The sequence below is a fragment of the Nicotiana tomentosiformis genome, chromosome 1 (assembly GCF_000390325.3).
Source record: "Nicotiana tomentosiformis chromosome 1, ASM39032v3, whole genome shotgun sequence".
NCBI classification, from domain to species: Eukaryota; Viridiplantae; Streptophyta; class Magnoliopsida; order Solanales; family Solanaceae; genus Nicotiana; species Nicotiana tomentosiformis.
In genome coordinates, this window is record NC_090812.1 from 8,344,539 (window position 1) to 8,363,387 (window position 18,849).

General features: G+C 40.7%; 1 protein-coding gene across 3 annotated transcripts; it reads right to left on the reverse strand.

Moving 5' to 3' along the window:
* Nucleotides 1-8,187: 8,187 nt before the first annotated feature.
* Nucleotides 8,188-11,763, reverse strand: LOC104098175 (flotillin-like protein 6). 3 transcript variants are annotated; one of them, XM_009604842.4, is made up of 3 exons: nucleotides 11,329-11,652; nucleotides 9,488-10,446; nucleotides 8,188-9,075 (listed from the first exon to the last, which is right to left on the reverse strand). In XM_009604842.4, exons 1-3 carry the CDS (start codon nucleotides 11,369-11,371, stop codon nucleotides 8,530-8,532), a joined length of 1,548 nt encoding a protein of 515 aa, XP_009603137.1. In that variant the 5' UTR covers nucleotides 11,372-11,652; the 3' UTR covers nucleotides 8,188-8,529. The 3 variants fall into 3 exon arrangements, with proteins under 3 accessions (XP_009603137.1, XP_009603140.1, XP_009603139.1); XM_009604845.4 differs by lacking the exon at nucleotides 11,329-11,652 and adding an exon at nucleotides 11,662-11,761 and having other exon boundaries at nucleotides 8,189-9,075; nucleotides 9,488-10,442; XM_009604844.4 differs by lacking the exon at nucleotides 11,329-11,652 and adding an exon at nucleotides 11,662-11,763 and having other exon boundaries at nucleotides 8,190-9,075.
* Nucleotides 11,764-18,849: the final 7,086 nt, after the last annotated feature.

An 18,849-nucleotide genomic window follows, 5' to 3' on the forward strand; every position in this document is an offset into this window, starting at 1 on the left:
GGAGTAGGGCAGTAAGGGTTGGTAATGTCCATGACTGTAGGATGAGTTATATTGTCAGGCACCATGTAGCATGGTTTTAGGAGGGAAACATGGAAGGTGGGGTATATGGTGATGTTGGAGGGAAGACTCAATTTGTAGGCACAACTGCGCCAATTTTCTGAATGATTTGATAAGGCTCATAGTACTTGGCTACTAGCTTTGAAAAATGAGTATTAGACAAAGTGAATTGCCTGTAAGGTTGGATCATTAAGTAGACCCAATCACCCACTTGGAACTGCCTATCTGACCGATGATGGTTGGCTTGAGAGATCATCCTTTGTTGAGCTCGATTAAGGTGGTGCTTGAGGAGTCGTGTCTTGAATTCTCTGGTTATAAGGCTCCTGTCTACTTGTTCATCAACATCTCGAGGGAGATAAGGTAAATGTATAGGAGGAGGTTGTCCATAAAGAGCTTCATAAGGGGTTGTTTGGGTATCAGAGTGGTGCGTGGTATTGTACCACCACTCAGCGAGGGGCAGATACAAGTACCAATCCTGTGGAGCATCAGAACAATAGCATCTTAGGTAGGTCTCCAAACACTTATTGAGAACCTCAGTCTGCCCATCATATTGGGGATGATAAGCAGTAAAGGTGCTCAAAGTAACTCCATGAGCAGAAAAAAGCTCTTGCCAAACTTTGCTGACAAACACTGGATCCCTATCATTAACTATATTCTCAGGCATACCATGTAGTTTGTAGACATTATCCGGGAACAGTTGAGCTATGTCTGCAGCTGTATAGGGGTGAGAGACTCCCACAAAATGGGCATACTTGGTTAACCTATCCACCACTACCCAAATTACTGATTTGCCTTTGGACTTAGGCAGTCCCTCCATAAAATCCATGCTAATACTTGACCAAGCAGTGCTAGGAACTGCCAGGGGTTGGAGTAGACCAGGGTAAGGAGAACTATCATATTTGCTCTTTTGACAGAAAACACATTCTTTGACATGTGTAATAACATCCTCTTTTAATGCCTTCCAATAAAATAGTGATGCTAGTTTTCTGTAAGTGTTATTGATACCTGAGTGACCTCCTATAGGAAGATCGTGCCATTGCTGAATCAGATCCTTTCCGAGTTCTTCATCATTTCCCACAACTAGCTTCTCATTCTTCCTTAACTGTTAGTTATCATAAGAATAACCATGGTTTTCTTCTTCCTTGCTCTGTATCTTTTTTATCAATTCCTGCAACTCAGAATCATTCTGCCAGCTTCCAATGATTCTTTGGAACAAGATTGCTCCAGCATTGTTGATATGTAATGCAGCTAGCTTGTCTTCAGGCAGTCTAGACAGTGAGTGTGCAGCCTTGTTCTCCCTTCCTTTCTTGTATTTAGTAAAGTCAAATTGCATGACCTTGGTTATCCACTTCATTTGAGTACCTGTGTGTAGCTTTTGCTCCAAAAGAAACTTAAGTGCCTTTTGATCAATCCTTACTATGAAGTGCCTTCCTCTCAGATACTGTGACCATTTAGTGATAGCCAACACCAATGCCAAGAGTTCCTTATCATATACTGATAAGGTCTGATGCCTAGGGGAGAGCCCTTTATTGATGTAGGCTATATGATGTCCTTTCTGCATCAAGACTGCTCCTATTCCAATGTCACATGCATCAGTCTCCACTATGAATTGTTGAGAGCTATCAGGCAAAGCCAATATAGGAGCAGTAACCAAGGCTGTCTTTAGAGCTTTAAAGGTTGTGGTAGCCTTATCACTCCAATGAAAATTGTCCTTCTTCAACAGGTCAGTAAGGGGTTTGCTAATCACCCCATACCTTTGTATAAACCTTTTGTAATATCTAGCCAGCCCCAAGAACCCTCTTAGCTGCTTAATAGTGGTTGGAACAGGCTAGTCTTGAACAATAATAATTTTTCTGGGATCAGTAGTAATACCATCAACAGAGATAAAGTGGCCAAGTTATTCAATCATGTTGCTTCCAAATGAACACTTGGTTTCTCTTGCAAAGAGCTTATGTTTCACCAATAACTCAAAGGTTAGCTTAAGGTGTACCAGGTGCTCCTCCATGCTTTTGCTGAATACTAGAATGTCATCAAAGAATACTAAGATGAACTCTCTCAAGTACTCTTTGAAGATGTGGTTCATAAGGCCTTGGAAGCAATAATGGGCATTAGTGAGCCCAAATGGCATCACCAAGTACTCATAGTGGCCTGGGTGAGTTCTAAATGCTGTCTTGGCTATATCAGCAGGATCCATTCTTATCTGATGGTATCCTGATCTGAGGTCAATCTTTGTAAACACCTTGGAGCCACCAAGTTCATCCAACAACTCTTCAATGATTGGAATTGGAAACTTGTATTTGATGGTAGCTTTGTTTAAAGCTCTGTAATCTACACAGAGTCTCCATGATCCGTCCTTCTTACTAACTAGAACCACACGGATGCATATGGGCTGGAACGAGGTTGAATAATGCCTTGATCCAGCATTTCTTGGACTAGCTTCTCAATCACATCCTTGTGAGCTGAAGAGTACCTGTAAGGCCTGATATTAATTGGGTTGCTACCAGCTTCTAAAGGCATTCTATGGTCGAATAGTCCTCTAGAAGGTGGAAGCCCAGAAGGTTCTGAAAACAGAACCTGGTACTCCTCTATGAGATTCCTGATTCCTGGTTCTATCCCTGCAGATTGAGGGATTTTTGCATCTTTAGAATCCTCTGTAGGTAGGACCCTCACCGTGAATAACTGAGTTTCACCTTCAGCCATCTTTCCTAAGGTTCTAGCACCCACTGTCTTGATTCTAGCAGCATCACCTTGAAGCAAATGCTTCTTTCTATGAAGCTGGAATTCCATAGTGAGTTGAGTGAAATTCATCTTGATATCTCCAAGAGTTTGAAGCCATTGCACTCCTAGTACCATGTCACATGTTCCCAAGGTCAGCAACAAGAAATCAGTTTGGAATGTGGTTCCTTGAAGCAACCATTTCAATCATTTACACAGCTAAGTAGCATACACAGTGCCACCATCTGCAACACTAACAGGTTGAGGATTGACCTTTTGGACTTGGCAACCAAACCTCTTAGCTACTTCACTGTCAAAGAAGTTGTGAGTACTTCCTGTGTCAATCAATACACTGACAGGGCCCTTCTCAGTATAGCCTGTGACTCTCAATGTGTGGAAACCAGTTACCCCATTGAGTGCATTCAATGAGATGATTACAAGATCTACTTCTCCTCTTGCTTCAGCTTCCTTACTGGTTTCACAGATTTCCTCTTCTTGAACCTCTTCAACCTTCATTACATACAGCTGTTGATTATCATTTTCAAGTTCCGTTCCTTCTTCTAGTTCCAACAAAAATAGTTGTTTGTTGGTCTTACATTTATGTCCCGGAAAGAACTTTTATCACAAAAGTAACAAAGATCTTTTAGTCTTTTCTCATTAAGCTCAGCTGGTATCAACTTTTTTCCTCTACCCTTGTTCCACTAGGAGTTGGGGTCTGGGGGTTTATAAGGTTCTTTGGAACCTGAGTATGGGACAATGGAGGTGTTTTTTGAGGCTACAAAAGGGGTGGGGGGAAGAAAATGGTTCTGTGTTGAGCTTGGTAAGATGACTATTGTAACCTGGCTTGATAGTAAGCTTGAGGTAAGGAGTTTGGTCTGTGGGCTTTGACATTGTCTCTATATTCAGGTCTAAGACCAGCTATGAAGCAGCTGATGGCATACTCCATTGGCAAGGATAATCTATTCATGGACCTATCAAACTGGTCTTGGTAGTCTTTCACAGCTCCAGTTTGAAATAGCAGCTTGAGCTCAGCCATAGGATCATCATACTCAGCACCAAATCTATCGATTAAGGCATACAAATACTCATCCCAGCTAGGATAAGGTAAGTGCATTCTACTTTTCATATAAGCTTGGTGTCATTCTATAGCAACTCCCTCTAAATGAATGGAAACAACCTTAATTTTCTAAACAAGAGGGATTTCTCTTAGAGAGAAAAATTGCTCGATCTTATAAAGCCAAGATCTGAGATCCTTACCATCAAAATTAGGAAATTCTAATTTTCCTAATCTGGATAGAGTGCTTTCATGAGTAACACCATGAGAACCTCCTATGACAACAGCTCCATTATATCCTCCTAGTGCTGGCATAGGCTGATTTTGTTGAGCTGGTGTGCCTCCAAGATTGGCCCCAACACCTACTGATGGAGATTGTACCATTCCAGGTCCAGTAACCCCAGGATGGTTCAATAGTTGAGTAGAAGGTGGATTAGAAGAACTTCCAATCCCCTGCGCTCCATTTCCTCCAAAGGGTCCAACTGTTGGTGAATAAATCTCAACACCGAGATCTTGCTCAGATAAGCTCTTGCCCTTATCATGCTGCCTTTGTAAAGTTTGTACTGCTTCTCTCAGCTCGTTAAGGGCCTTATCTCGATTCTCTTCCATCTAGTTTTGTCGCATCGTGATGTTTGTTATTTCCATTGACATTCTTTCAACAACATCAACCAAGTTTTTTATATCGGTAGCCATTACTCACAGTCCAAGAGCAATGTTGTGATACTAAATGATGCAACTGCAATGGAACAGTGCAATATTTGGAAGAGAAGAAGGAAACTAGCTAAACTAAGCTAAATTAAACTAGAAGGTTTTCATTCCTAATAAACCCTATCAACTATTACAATAGATATATGTGTAAAAGGATAAGAGTGTTGAGCAAGGAATAGTACAAGGAATAGTACAGGTTCCTTTGCCCAGCTGTCCTGCCAATAACTGTATTTGCAGAGGATGGAATCTGCTCGACAGCTAAATGTCCAAGGACTTAATTGTAATGCTAAAAACTTATAAAATAAAAACATTAGGACTTAAGTGTTAATGACAAAACTAGACTTCTCCCTCTTTATAACTAATTCTAATGGCTAAGTACACTTCCGCAGTAAAAAGTACCATTCCTCTGTACGCATCAGAGGGGGGTGACGAATTTGGGTTGGGAATACTGTGATAGAAAAGGGGTGGGGTGGGGTGTCGGGGGAGGGGGTGTTAGGAAGAAGAAAAAGTGGAGTGGAGGAGAATTGGGGATGGTTTTTTCTTTTTAACTTTTTCCTTTTTCATTAATAACTTATTATTATTTTTTCTTTATTTATTATTTTTAAGTCAAAACCATCACATACACATGCTTATTTACGGTGTTAGGCACGGACTTTTGCCACATTAGCTATGTCGTTGCCACATTAGCTTGATCATTGATCAGAGGTGTTTATGTAACGATCTGATCGGTCGTTTTAAGCCCTATCGCATTGTTTAGCGGTTTGAGGCCTTGGGTAGCTTCACTTCATATTTTATGACTTATATGCGTAGTCGGAATCGAATTTCGAGAAGTTCAAAGTTGATTCGGATGGGAAATTCTAATTTCAGAAGCTTTAAGTCGTGGAAAATGACCGTAGGTTGAATTATGTGAAGACGACTCCAGAATGGAGTTTTGATGATTCCAAAAACTTCGTAGGGTGATTTTATCTTTGGGGTGTGTCCGGATGTTGATTTGGAGGTCCGTAGGTCATTTCGACGTTAATTGGTGAAAGTTGGAAATTTGATAATTTTTGGAAAGTTTGACCGAGAGTGGACTTTTTGATATCGGGGTCGGATTCTGATTCCGGAAGTTGAAGTAGGTCCGTAATATCAATTATGACTTGTGTGCAAAATTTGAGGTAAATCGGACTTGATTTGATAGGTTTTGGCATCGAATGTAGAAGTTTGAAGTTTTAAAGTTCATTAGGCTTGAATCGATGTGTAATTCATGTTTTTAGCGTTGTTTGATGTAATTTAAAGGCTAGACTAAGTTCATATGATGTTTTATGACTTGTTTGTATATTCGAACGGGATCTCGGAGGCTCCGGGTGTGATTCAGATTAAATGCGAAACAAATTTGGACTTGTGAGAATGGGTGAAGTGCACCAGTTCTGGTGCAATCGCACCTGCGCAAGTTTGACCGCAGGTGCGAGCTCGCAGAAGTGAGCGACTGAGTGCAGATGCGAGGCTAAAGAAAGTGGCCAGTGCTCGCGATGTGAGGGCCGCAGAAGCAGAGTCGCTTCTGCAGAAGGATGATCATAGAAACGGACGAGAGCTTGGTATGCTGGTCTGCAGAAGCGGACGAGTTTGCGCAGAAGTGGGATTTGGATCGCAAAAACGGTTGTCCAGCGTCAGTGACCTTCTGCAGATGCGGTTGGTCAATCGCAAAAGCGGCTAATTGAACCGCAAAAGCGGAAGTTCTGGGCAGAATGGTTTAAAAATCAAGGGTTTGTCATTTTCTTCATATTTTTAGAGATAAAGCTCGGATTGAGGCGAAATTTTGAGATATTTTCAGAGGAAACATTTGGGTAAGGATTCTACACTTATTATTTGATTAATATCCACTAACCTATCAATTATTCCTTCATTCAATTAAGGATTTGGGGTGAGAAATTTGGGGGAAAATGGTGGGAGTTCTTAGCCTAAAATTTTGGGAATTTAAAAGCGATTTGAGGTTGGATTTGAGTAATTTTGGTATGGGTGAACTCGATATCGAATGGGTGTTCATATTTTGTGAATTTTATCCGATTTTTGAGATATGGGTCCGGGTCGACTTTTTGGGGCGATTTTTCAATTCTTGGTTAAATTGTAGTTTCATTATGTAAATTAGTTTCTTATAGTTGTATTTATAGTATGTAATTGCTTTTGGCTAGATTTGGGACTTCGGAGTCGAAAAGTCGAGGGAAATGCATTCTTATCGACTGATTGAGCTTGGTCTGAGGTAAGTGACTTGTCTAACCTTGTATGAGGGAAACTTTCTTAGGTTTGGGTACTGTTATGGTATTTGAAATACGTGAAGGCCGCGTACGCGAGGTGACGAGTGCGTACTCGGGTTATATGTTGAAAAATCCGGTACTTACTGAGTAGTTTTCTTTTAATTCCTTAACTAAGTACTCTAGCCTGTGTAGTCATCATGTTTAGCCTAGTGTCGCATGCCTACGTGTCTTGACTTTCACTTGCAATTTGTGCAACATGCTTAGTTTAATTACCAGTTTCTTTGATTTTGCATTCAGTCTTTAATTGTAGGATTCCTTGTTGTAAATTCGTTATTCCAAAGGTTATGAGTTGTGTATTTACTTTTGGGACTACGAGGCGGTACCTCGGGAGCTCCCCCTGTTGTATATTTACTTTTGGGACTACGATGCGGTACCTCAGGAGGTCCCCGTGTTGTGTATTTACATTTGGGACTACGAGGCGGTACCTCGGGAGCTCCCCGTGTTATATATTTACATTTGGGACTACGAGGCGGTACCTCGGGAGTACCCCTGCTATTTTCCTCTATTTACCGTGTTGTTATATTTCTGAAATTTCTCATTGTTAAATTCTCAGTCATTTCATTATATTATTATATCTTCTGCCTTGTTTCCTTTCTATTCCAGTAGGACCCTAACCTGACCTCGTCACTACTCTACCGAGGTTAGGCTTGACACTTACTGGGTACCGTTGTGGTGTAGTCATACTACACTTCTGTACATTTTTTGTGCAGATCCAGGTTCTTCCTACCATGCCAGATACCAGTGAGCTAGACCGTACGTGGAGACTTCAAGGTATATATGCCAGCGTCCGCAGATCTCGGAGTCCCCCTCTATCTCCATGATATTGCTTTTCTCTATTTTACTAGACTCTGATGTATAAAGACACTTAACATTTTCTCTTTAGAGCTTGAGACTTATTTCTACCGGGTTTGGGGAGTTATAATTATTTGAATCGCATTATATATATATAATTCATATGTTAAGGCATGAGTTCAGTTTATATTCAGTTATTCCGCAAATTGTTAGGCTTACCTAGTTTTAGAGACTAGGTGCCGTCACGACATCCTACGGAGGTAAATTTGGATCGTGACAGTTTATTAGTATTCATTTTATTGAGTTAAGGTGTTAAAATGGGACACTCCTAAATTCATATGGCAAACCGGTTCAAGTTTAAGTGGATACGAGCTCATTTTGCGTAAAATACTTTTAAATATCAAAAATCGTAAATGTAAGATTTTTTCATCTTGTAATTTAGTCTAAATAAATGCCCGTTTGTTGTTTAAAAAACTAGTTTAGTAAAAGAGTCAAATGATAATCAAACAACTACACCTACAATAATGATAGCTTCATTAAAATTATAAGAGATATTCCTTCCGTTAAGGTGCTTGTTAGAGGAATTTCACATGCTATGATCATTGCATGCCTGTGAGCATACCTAACAATGAAGAAGTAGGAGCCTGACTCATCTCCGTCACACCCATGAATTTCAACAATCAGTCTTCTATAATATCAACAAGATATTAAATCTGTCTGTAATAAAGCATTGCAAGCATCACTTGTGCAGAGATCAAAAGCCTAATATACTACTAAAACTATTTCTGAAATAGTTCAGTGCAAAGTTTACTCATGTCAGCTTATTGGTAGTTGGAGTCCCTACTAGATGGTTCTAAAAGTCATAAGAATTCCTATGCAGATTGGTTGGATGTGAAGTCATAAGATTTCCTATGCAGATTGGTTGGATGTGGCTGGATCAGCAGCAGAAACAGAGAGGCTTCCCATCCATGCTGGTGGCAACATTCCAGTTTGCTCATGCACAGTCTCAAGTAAAGGAGGCAATGCCTTGTAAACAGAAGCCAACTCTTTCAATCCAGCTTGTCCACTACTAGTTCCATCTACCATCTGCCCACTACTGGCACCATTGCTCCAAATGCTGATCTTTGGTTGAAGTCCCTTGATCCCTTCAGCATTGATTTTGGCAATGTCTATAAACATTCCTCCCTCAATCATCAGGTAGTCTCGCAACGCGTTGTAGTTTCCTCCCAAAGCTGACAGCAGATTGCGGACATAGACTCCCTGTGCTTCTGCAGTAGCGACCAGTCCTTCAGCCTCTTTCTTCTTGGCGTAGAGTGCAGCATCAGCAGCTAATTGAACGGCATACGTCTGAGCATCTGCTGCTAGTTTCTTAGCCTCTGCAGCTTCTCTATTTTCATAAAGCTCTGCTTCTGCTTCCTTCTGCTTCTTGTACAGCACCGAGTTGGCCTCTTGTACCTGAATAAGTGTTTACATGGCAAACTTTGGATGAGCACTAGCATGATGAATATAAAGGATGAATTCATATGACTGCATAAAGTCTTAGATTTACAACTGAAAATAGACAAGGAAAAGAGCCACTTCTTTATACTCCAGACAAAATATACCTATTGGATAAAGTCCCCAATGAAAGAATGTAATTGGAGATACTAGCAAAGTCACATATAAGTTAAACTTGACGTCATCACATTATACTGATTTCCGGAATTCTACCTTGATAAAATCACAGGAAATATTGATGATCACAAGCAATCTAACCTACTCTTGATAGACCAGCAAAGAAAAAGTCAACTCCAGAAGTTTGTTTCACAGGCTCTAAAAAGAGGCAGAAAATGAACTCGCAGAAATTTATTAGGAAAGAGCAACTTGCCTTAATCTCATAGTCAACAGTAGCCTTACTGAGGTGTTGTGCTTTGAGGCTCTCTGTCTTAGTCAATGCATTCTTCCTCTCAACTTCTTGCTGTAATTCAGCTTCCCGAAGTGCCACAGCTTTCTGGGCTTTGATCTCAGCCATTTTTGCCTGCTGAGACCACCGAGCCTTCTTGGTTGCCAGGACAGAATTTGCCTCAGCCACCTCAGCTTCTCTCTGACTTTCATAGATCTTAACATCAGTCTTGACTTTAACCTCCTCTTTCTTTCCGATACCATCCCTTTGCGTGGATATGACCTTTGTCTCAGCATCAATCTTGGCAGCATTTTGACGTGTGAGACCTTCTCGCTCCTTAGCTCCTATCTCACCCTTCATTTTGGCCTCAGCAACATCAATTTTTGCTTGGTTTGCAGCTTCCATTTGGGTTTTCTGCCCCAAGTAAGAGAAGTATTCGTGGCCTTCAACATCAACCAGTTGCTTAATGTTAGCATTATAAATCAGCAAGCCAAACTGATTGAGCTCAAGCTGAACTTTGTCAAACACCTCCTTCTTAAAATCTTTTGTGCCTTTAAAGATTTCCTCCATGGTCATGGAAGCAGCCAAAACACGAGTCTCTCCCTCGATGACACCTTGAACAAGGTCCTTCACGTCATGTGAATCACGTTGATGGTGGGAAAGAAGTTTAGCATATTTAACAAGTCCCTCAGGGTCATTTACACACGGACCTATAGTGAAAACAGCAGGGAGAAGGAAGGGCAGCTTCTCAGCACTCATAGCATTGACTTCAAAAGTATAGTTCACAGGAGTGACATCAATAACCCGACATTTCTGCAATGGCCATACTAGTGCCTTTTTTGTGATCTTCAGTTCATTAATACCAATCCCGGTAATCACCAGGAATTCAGATGCCCTTGCGATGCGGTACCACATGTTTGCAGAATTGCAGTTCTTTGATCTTCCTAACATGGCAAGTAGAGGTTGTCAAGACCCACAACACCATACACAGACAAAAAAGTTCATCAAAAGGTTCTTAACATTAGATCAAAACAGTAGTTATAACAAAAATAGCCAAGGAGAGTACTACAACATTCTCAACAAGGCATCACAAAATTTCAAGTTTATGAAGGAAAAACCGTTTTGATACTCAAACTTTACAGTAGAAAAACTGGCAGCAAAATACCAATCAAGAGATTCAAGACAAAGAGACACAGTCTCAACAAGTTTAAGCCACCACATACAAAGCATCATCAGATGATCAGCAAAAGGCTGGTCATACCGGTAACAAGCAAACAAACTTGCCGCAGATGTCTAGCTCGAAATACCTTTTTCATCTTCAGTACAGATCAAGTTTTAACTTATCCCAAAGTGTTTTTCCGAACCCTTTTCTATCTAAATCAGAATACCTCCAGAAATCTTCCTTCTGGTTCATATGACAACAAATCAAACTAAAGAATAGCAGAAATACTACTCAGGTCTGCTATTGCGACGAATCACGATTTGCTAGTAAAGTCAGGAAATTAAACGCCAAAATGCACATACAACATTAAATTATCAACAACAAAAAATAAATTATCATCTTAATTTATCAAAATGGAAGAGTACACGAATTACGAAGCAAAAGTTGAACAGGACAAGAATACACCACTACTGAATAGGAAATAAAGAAAATAAAGGATCATTTCAGTGAGAGCAAGTTACTGATATTAGTTTCAACATTCCTTTTTTTTTTTTTGGTTATAATAGTTTCAACATTCAGCCACTCGATACATTAAAATGCTGGTGCAACCAAACATGGACAGAGAATAAGATGTAAACTAAGCCCCCTTTCTAAAGATATTTACCCTCGTAAACAAATAATTTCAGACTCTGCAATTTGTAAAGCATTGTCTCTTCCAACTTTGATTTTTGCACTACCTTTTTGGTTTTCCGAAATACAAATAAACATGTAGAAGAGAATCAAAAGTTCGAAGAGACAATGTGAAAAACCACAGCTCTTTGCAGGGTTTTAAGAAAAATTTGCATTTCACGTTTCTCTCTTTGAACTCTCTCTCTCTCTCTACGCGCACACACACACACCAAAATCATGAAGCTAAGAAAGAAATCGTACAAAATAGCACCAAAGAAAAGGAAGATGAAAACGAAAACATGTTCCAGTCAAGGAAAAGTGGCTTTACAGTGTGAGTGAAGGTTGCCTCTGAAATTTTTTGGGAACTCAAGAAACGTCTCCAAGTCCCTAAAGAAACTTTGTAATGAATGGAAAGAGATTATATGCAGTCACAAATTCCAGTTTTAGTGCTGTAATGTAATACTGTCCTATTTCTTTTAAGGGGTAAAAGGAGCATGCAATGAAGCTTCCCTCTCTGCTATTGCAAAAGTTACTGTTTATACTGAACCAATGATAACACGACACGTTGCTTTTACATACACTTTTATCATTCAGCCATGGTTAATTCATGCTTTTTTCACCTCAGTTTATGGAGTACTTAACTATGGTAAAATGAATACTCTTTTTTCCTCTGTTATTTAGTTTGTTAAGCAATGGTTATAATAATTTACTTGCCTTTTTTAACCACATGATCAACCATAGAACTCGTTGTTCAACAAAAAACTCGCGGCAGAGAAACTGTTTCCGATAGACTATCGACTCCCTCCCTCCAAGGACTCCCCACCTTGCTCTTGGGGTGACTCGAACTCACAACCTCTTGGTTGGAAGTGGAGGGTGCTCACCACTAGAACAACACACTCTTGTGAAGTTAAAGTTTCACTAATTTCCGATCTCCATTAAAAACATGCCTTATTTATCAAGATAATTATATAGTTTTAAATATAAATTACTTTTATGGGCATTAACCTAATGATTTCAATTAGGTGTTATTGATACTGGTATCATTTTCAAATCGCAGTTGATACAGTGATCATTTCTATCTTCTTTTTGGTCTATAATATTCAAGATTTTACGTTTCATTTCTATAATAAAGAATGTGAATACTTTTATACTATTAAAAGGGATGGATATATACATTTGAGAGAAACACTTTGATGTGTACAATTTTATCAGTACTATTCTGGTTTTTGTATGAGCTTCGCAAATGGACATATTTCAAAAAAAAATAAAAAGTAAAAAATAAAATCAGGCCGTGGATTGTACTAACCCGTACCAATAGATAAACACTAACGTCTAAAAAACGAAAACATGCAGGAGAGGGAACAAAAAAGTTAACCTCCTCAAATGGACTGTACTAAAAAAAATTCGAACTAATCTCCTTGTAAGAATATACTTCATAAAGAGGCACTAACATTATGGCAAAAACTTACCTCTCATTTAGTATTTTCATTAAATCAAATTAATTATATAAGTTCTTAATCAAAAGTCAAAAAGTTACTCTAAAGCCGGCCCCCAGGCCCACGTCTCGAAATCCGACAAAAGTCACAAAATTCGGAAGCTCATTCAACCACGAGTCCAACCATACCAAATTTACCAAAATCCAACACCAAATTGACCCCCAAATCCCCAATTTAAACTCTCCAAATCCCTAGCCTCAAACTACAAAATTACACCTCAAAACTACACAATCTAGGTGGAAAAATCAATGAAGAAACATAATTATTGAGTAAATTTAACCACAAATGACTTATCTCAAGAAACCTCTCGAAAATCCTCTCAAAACTCGCCTCATCCCGAGCTTGAAATGTTCAAAATGATGAAAATCACGGAACCCTCGTTTTGATATGCACTGCCAGTGGTTCCGCTTTTGCAGTCCATTTAGCTGCATCTGCGGCACCGCTTTTGCGATTACAAATCCACATCTGCGGAGGTCACTTAAGGTCCAGACATCCCGCTTCTACGGTCCCAAATCCCACTTCTGCGGTCCCAAATCCCGCTCCTGCGGGTGCGCTTCTGCGCAAGTCCATCTGCTTCTGCGGACCAACCTCCCCAAGTCTTTTTTCGCTTCTGCGACAAGGCGCCCGCATCTGCTTGATCGCAGGTGCGGTATTTTTTCTCGCACCTGCGCAACTACCTCCACTCACATAGAACCGCATCTGCGACCCCATGACCGCTTCTGCGTCTCCGCACTTGTGGCATATCCTTCGCAGGTGCGGTTGCACCAGACTCAACACCAGCTCCTCCAAAATCCAATTTGATTTCGATCCGAATCATCCCCGAGGCCTCCGAGACCTTAACCAAACATACAAGAAAGTCCTAAAATACGATACGAACTTAGTCGAGCCTGCAAATCACATTAAACAACGTTAAAATCACGAATCGCACATCGATTCAAGCCTAATGAACTTTTAAACTTCTAACTTCTACATTCGATGCCGAAACCTATCAAATCACGTCCGATTGACCCCAAATTTTGTACACAAGTCAAAAATAACACCACAGACCTACTTCAACTCTCAGAACTCTAATCCGAGCCGGGTAACCACAAAGTCTACTCTCGGTCAAACTTAAAAATTTCCAACTTTCATCATTTCAAGCCTAATTCAACTACGGACTTCCAAGTCACAATTCAAACACGCTCCTAAGTCCAAAATCACCCAACGGAGCTAACAGAACCATCAAAACTCTATTTTCGGAGTTGTTTACATATAAGTCAATATCTGGTCAACCTTTTCAATTTAAGCTTCCAACCTTGAGACTAAGTGTCTTGATTCATTCTGTAACCCTCTTCGAACCTGAACCAACTACCACGGAAAGTCACATAGAAGCTATAAAGCACAAAATGACCAGTAAATGGGGGAACAGAGCTACAACTCTCAAAATGACCGGTCAGGTCCTTACATCCTCCCTTTTTAAACAAAAGTTCGTCCTCGAACGGGTCTAGAAACGTACCTGGAGTCTCAAATAGGTATGAAAATCTGCTCCGCATATCCCGCTCGGTCTCCTAAGTAGCCTCCTCAACTGGCTGACCTCTCCACTGCACTTTTATTGAATCTATATCCTTAGACCTCAACTTTCGAACCTGCCGACCCAAAATGGCCACCGGCTACACATCATAAGTTAAATTGCCATCCAATTGAACCGTGCTGAAATCTAAAACATGAGACGGATCGTCGACATACTTTCGGAGCATAGAAACATGAAATACTGGATGCACACTCGACAAACTAGGTGGCAAGGCAAACTTGTAAGCCACCTCTCCAATTCTCTGAAGCACCTTAAACGGCCCAATATACCGAGGGCTCAACTTGCCCTTCTTTTCAAACCTCATTACACCCTTCACGAGTGAAACCTTGAGCAGTACCTTCTCCCCAACCATGTAAGCAACATCCCGAACCTTCCTCATGTCTAGACTGTGACGTGCGAAGCCGATCCTGAATTAATTTAACCTTCTCTAAAGCATCCTGAACCAAGTCAGTACCCAGTAGCCTAGCCTCCCCTAGCTCAAACCAACCCACCGGAGATCGACACCGTCTCCCATACAAAGCCTTATACGGAGCCATCTGAATAGTCGACTGATAGTTGTTGTTGTAGGCAAACTCCACGAGCGGCACAAACTGATCTCAAGAACCCTCGAAATCTATGACATAAGTGCATAACATATCCTCCAATATTTGAATAGTGCGCTCGGACTGTCCATCCGTCTGAGGGTGAAATGTTGTACTTAACTCAACCTCGGTGCCCAACTCTCAATGCACGGCTCTTTAAAACTGCGATGTAAATTGCGTGCCCCGATCTGAAATGATGGACACTGGCACATCCTAAAGTCGAACAATCTCGCAGATGTAAATCTCAGTAAACCGCTATGAAGAATACGTAGTTCCAACTGGAATGAAGTGCGCTGACTTGGTCAGCCGATCCACAATTACCCAAATAGCATCGAACTTCCTCAAAGTTCGTGGGAGTCCAACTACAAAATCTATGGTGATACGCTCCCATTTTCACTCCGGAATCTCAATCCTCTGAAGTAATCCACCCGGTATCTAATGCTCATACTTCACCTGCTGACAGTTTAGGCACCGAGCTACAAACCCCACTATGTCCTTCTTCATTCTCCTCTACCAATAATATTGCCGCAAATCCTGGTACATCTTCGTGGCACCCGGATGAATAGAATACCGCAAACTGTGGGCCTCTTCAAGAATCAACTCACATAGCCCTTCTATATTAGGCACACAAATCCGACCTTGCATCCTCAACACACAATTATCCCTAATAGTAACATCTCTGGCATTGTCGTGCTGAACCGCATCTTTAAGGACAAGCAAATAAGGATCGTCATACTGGCGCTCTATGATGTGATCATATAAGGAAGACCGAGAAACCACACAAGCTAGAGCCCGACTGGGCTCCGAAACATCTAATCTCACAAATTGGTTGGCCAAGGCCTGAACATCAATTGCAAGCGCTCTCTCACCAACATGAATGAATGCAAGGCTACCCATACTCACTGCCTTTCTACTCAAGGCATCGACCACCACATTGGCCTTCCTGGAGTGATACAAAATAGTAATATCATAGTCCTTTAGCAGCTCCAACCATATCTGCTGCCTTAAATTTAGATCTTTTTGTTTGAACAAGTGCTAGAGACTCCGATGATCTGTAAATATCTCACAAAACACACCATAGAGATAGTACCTCCAAATCTTCAATGCATGAACGATGGCAGCCAACTCCAAATCATGAACATGGTAGTTCTTCTCATGGGGCTTCAACTGACGTGAAGCATAAGCAATCACTCTACCTCCCTGCATCAATACATACCCTATACCAATCTGAGAAGCATCACAATACACTGTATAAGAACCAAAAGCTAAAGGTAGAACTAGAACTGGAGCTACGGTCAAGGCAGTCTTGAGCTTCTAAAAGCTCTCCTTACACTCATCCGACTACCTGAAAAGAGCACCATTCTGGGTCAATTTGGTCAAAGGCGATGCAATAGACGAGAAACCCTCCACAAAGAGACTATAATAACAAGTCAAGCCGAGGAAGCTCCGAATCTCCATAGTTGAGGACGATCTGGGCCAACTCTGAACCACTTCTATCTTCTTCGGATCCATCTTAATCTCCTCACTGGACACCACGTTCCCCAAGAACGCCACTGAACTACGCCAAAACTCACACTTGGAGATCTTGGCATAAAACTTCTCCTCCCTCAGCCGCTGTAGCATAATCCTCAAATGTTGGGCATGCTCCTCCTGGCTACGTGAGTACACCAGGACATCATCAATGAACACTATGACAAACGAGTCAAGATAAGGCTGAAATACACTGTTTATTAGATGCATGAATATTGCTGGGGAGTTGGTCTGCCCAAAAGATATCACAAGGAACTCATAATGACCATAACGGGTCCTGAATGCTGTCTTTAGAATATTCGAGTCCCGAATCTTTAACTGGTGATACTCAGACCTCAAATCAATCTTAGAGAACACCCTCCCTCTCTGAAGCTAATCAAATAGATTATCAATACGTGGTAAATGATACTTGTTCTTGATTGTAACTTTGTTCAACTGCCTATAGTCGATGCACATCCGTATAGTACCATCATTATTTTTCACAAAAAGAATCGATGCACCTCAAGGCGACACGCTAGGCCTAATAAATCCCTTATCAAGAAGTTCCTGCAACTGCTCTTTTAATTTTTTCAACTCAGTTGGCGCTATACGGTACAGAGGAATAAAAATAGGCTGAGTTCCCGGCACCAAGTCAATATCCCTGTCGGGTGGCATGCCCGATAGGTCTGCAGGAAACACATCCAAAAAATCTCGCACCACCAGAATATAATCAATAGTAGGAGTATCAGCACCCACATCCCTCACAAAGGCCAAATAAGACAGACACCCCTTCCCAATCATCTGTTGGACCTTCAAATATGAAATTACTCTGCTGGGAATATCATCTAGAGAACCTCTCCACCCGATCCTTGGCTACTGGTCATGTCCAAATGCACACCTTAATAGAGATATGTAACTGTCGTTTGTAATAATAGAACCCAACTAAGAGTTGGGGTCGAATCCACATGGAGCTAAGATGGGGGTTAGGGGTATATATTTCAATGTGAGAAATTGGACTATCTGGATTGTACTTCCACAACAATGATTTGTTTTCTATTTCTAATGTTACTCTAATAATTTCAAGGTAAAGCAAGAAAACTAGAGATAATTGTTTTAAAGGTTTTTCCAAATGGATAAAAGGCCTAGAGCTGTGACCATGACCTAGGTGTTTGCCTAATAGGATAAAGACTTTAATGCTTATTTACTTGATTGGGGTGTATTATAGCTATCCACTCTAATTTACCCACTCAATACCTCTCGATCAGAGAGTAGTTTTGCCCAAATTGGCTTTCTCAAGACCAAATGGGTATAACTCAAAACAATTGATAAGAGATCAAGTAGGGTTATTACTATCTCTAGGTTGAGCCCTTTAATTCGGTTAATCAATCTCTCAATTGACCCATTTCCTTGTTAGCTAAGTTTTCCTAGACTAAGTCTTTCTTTCTCAAGTAGAGACTAAGTCAAATAGGCATTAACTAATATTTGCAATCATTAATTCCACAACTAAATCATGAACTAAGCTAAATAATAAATACTCAATCATAAACAAGCACTAAATTAGATACCCATAAGGTTTACACACTAGGGTTGGGTCATAACCCTAGTAAAAGCCTAGCTACTCATAATAGGTTTTGAAGAAAATAAGGAAGAACAATTAATTAAACTCATAATGGAAGCTAAAAATGATTAAATCTATTGTAAATACACCAAAGCAAAGTAAAAGTTCCTAAAATAGCAAAGAAAAACGGCTATAGTAGTTTCAGAGGTTCAAACTTGACCTAATTTTGTGAAACTCGCCTATTTATACAAGACTGAAAATCTGAGACAAAATACCCCTCGGGAGGTTCTGCGGCCGCACAATTCCATGTGCGGACCGCAGATTTCTTCATATGGCAGGAGCTGGAGTTATGTGACCGTATATTTCTGAACTGCAGCTGCAAGGCAACTTTTCTGCGGTCTGTAGATTTAGCACTGCGGTCGTAAGGCATTCTTCTGTGGTCCGCAATATTAGGATTGCAGCCGCAAAGCAATCTTCTACGGCCGCACAAATCTTGTGCGGTCTGTAATTCACTGAGGCTCTGGACTTGGTCTTTTTGCACACTCTCTGATCTTCAACCCTTAGCCCAGCTTTGCGGTCGCACAATTCATGTGCGGTCCGTAATTTGCACAAATGTCTACTAATTTTTCTTTCTTTGTTTGCGGCCGCAGATGGAATTTTGCGGTCCGCAATTTCTTTTGCGGACCGCACATTGTGTGCTTCTGTGCTCTTTATTGCCTTGTGCTTGGACTGCTCCTTTTTGAGTCGGATTTCATCTCGGGAGCCCAACTTCCAGCATTCCTGCAATTTTTGCACAATTTCA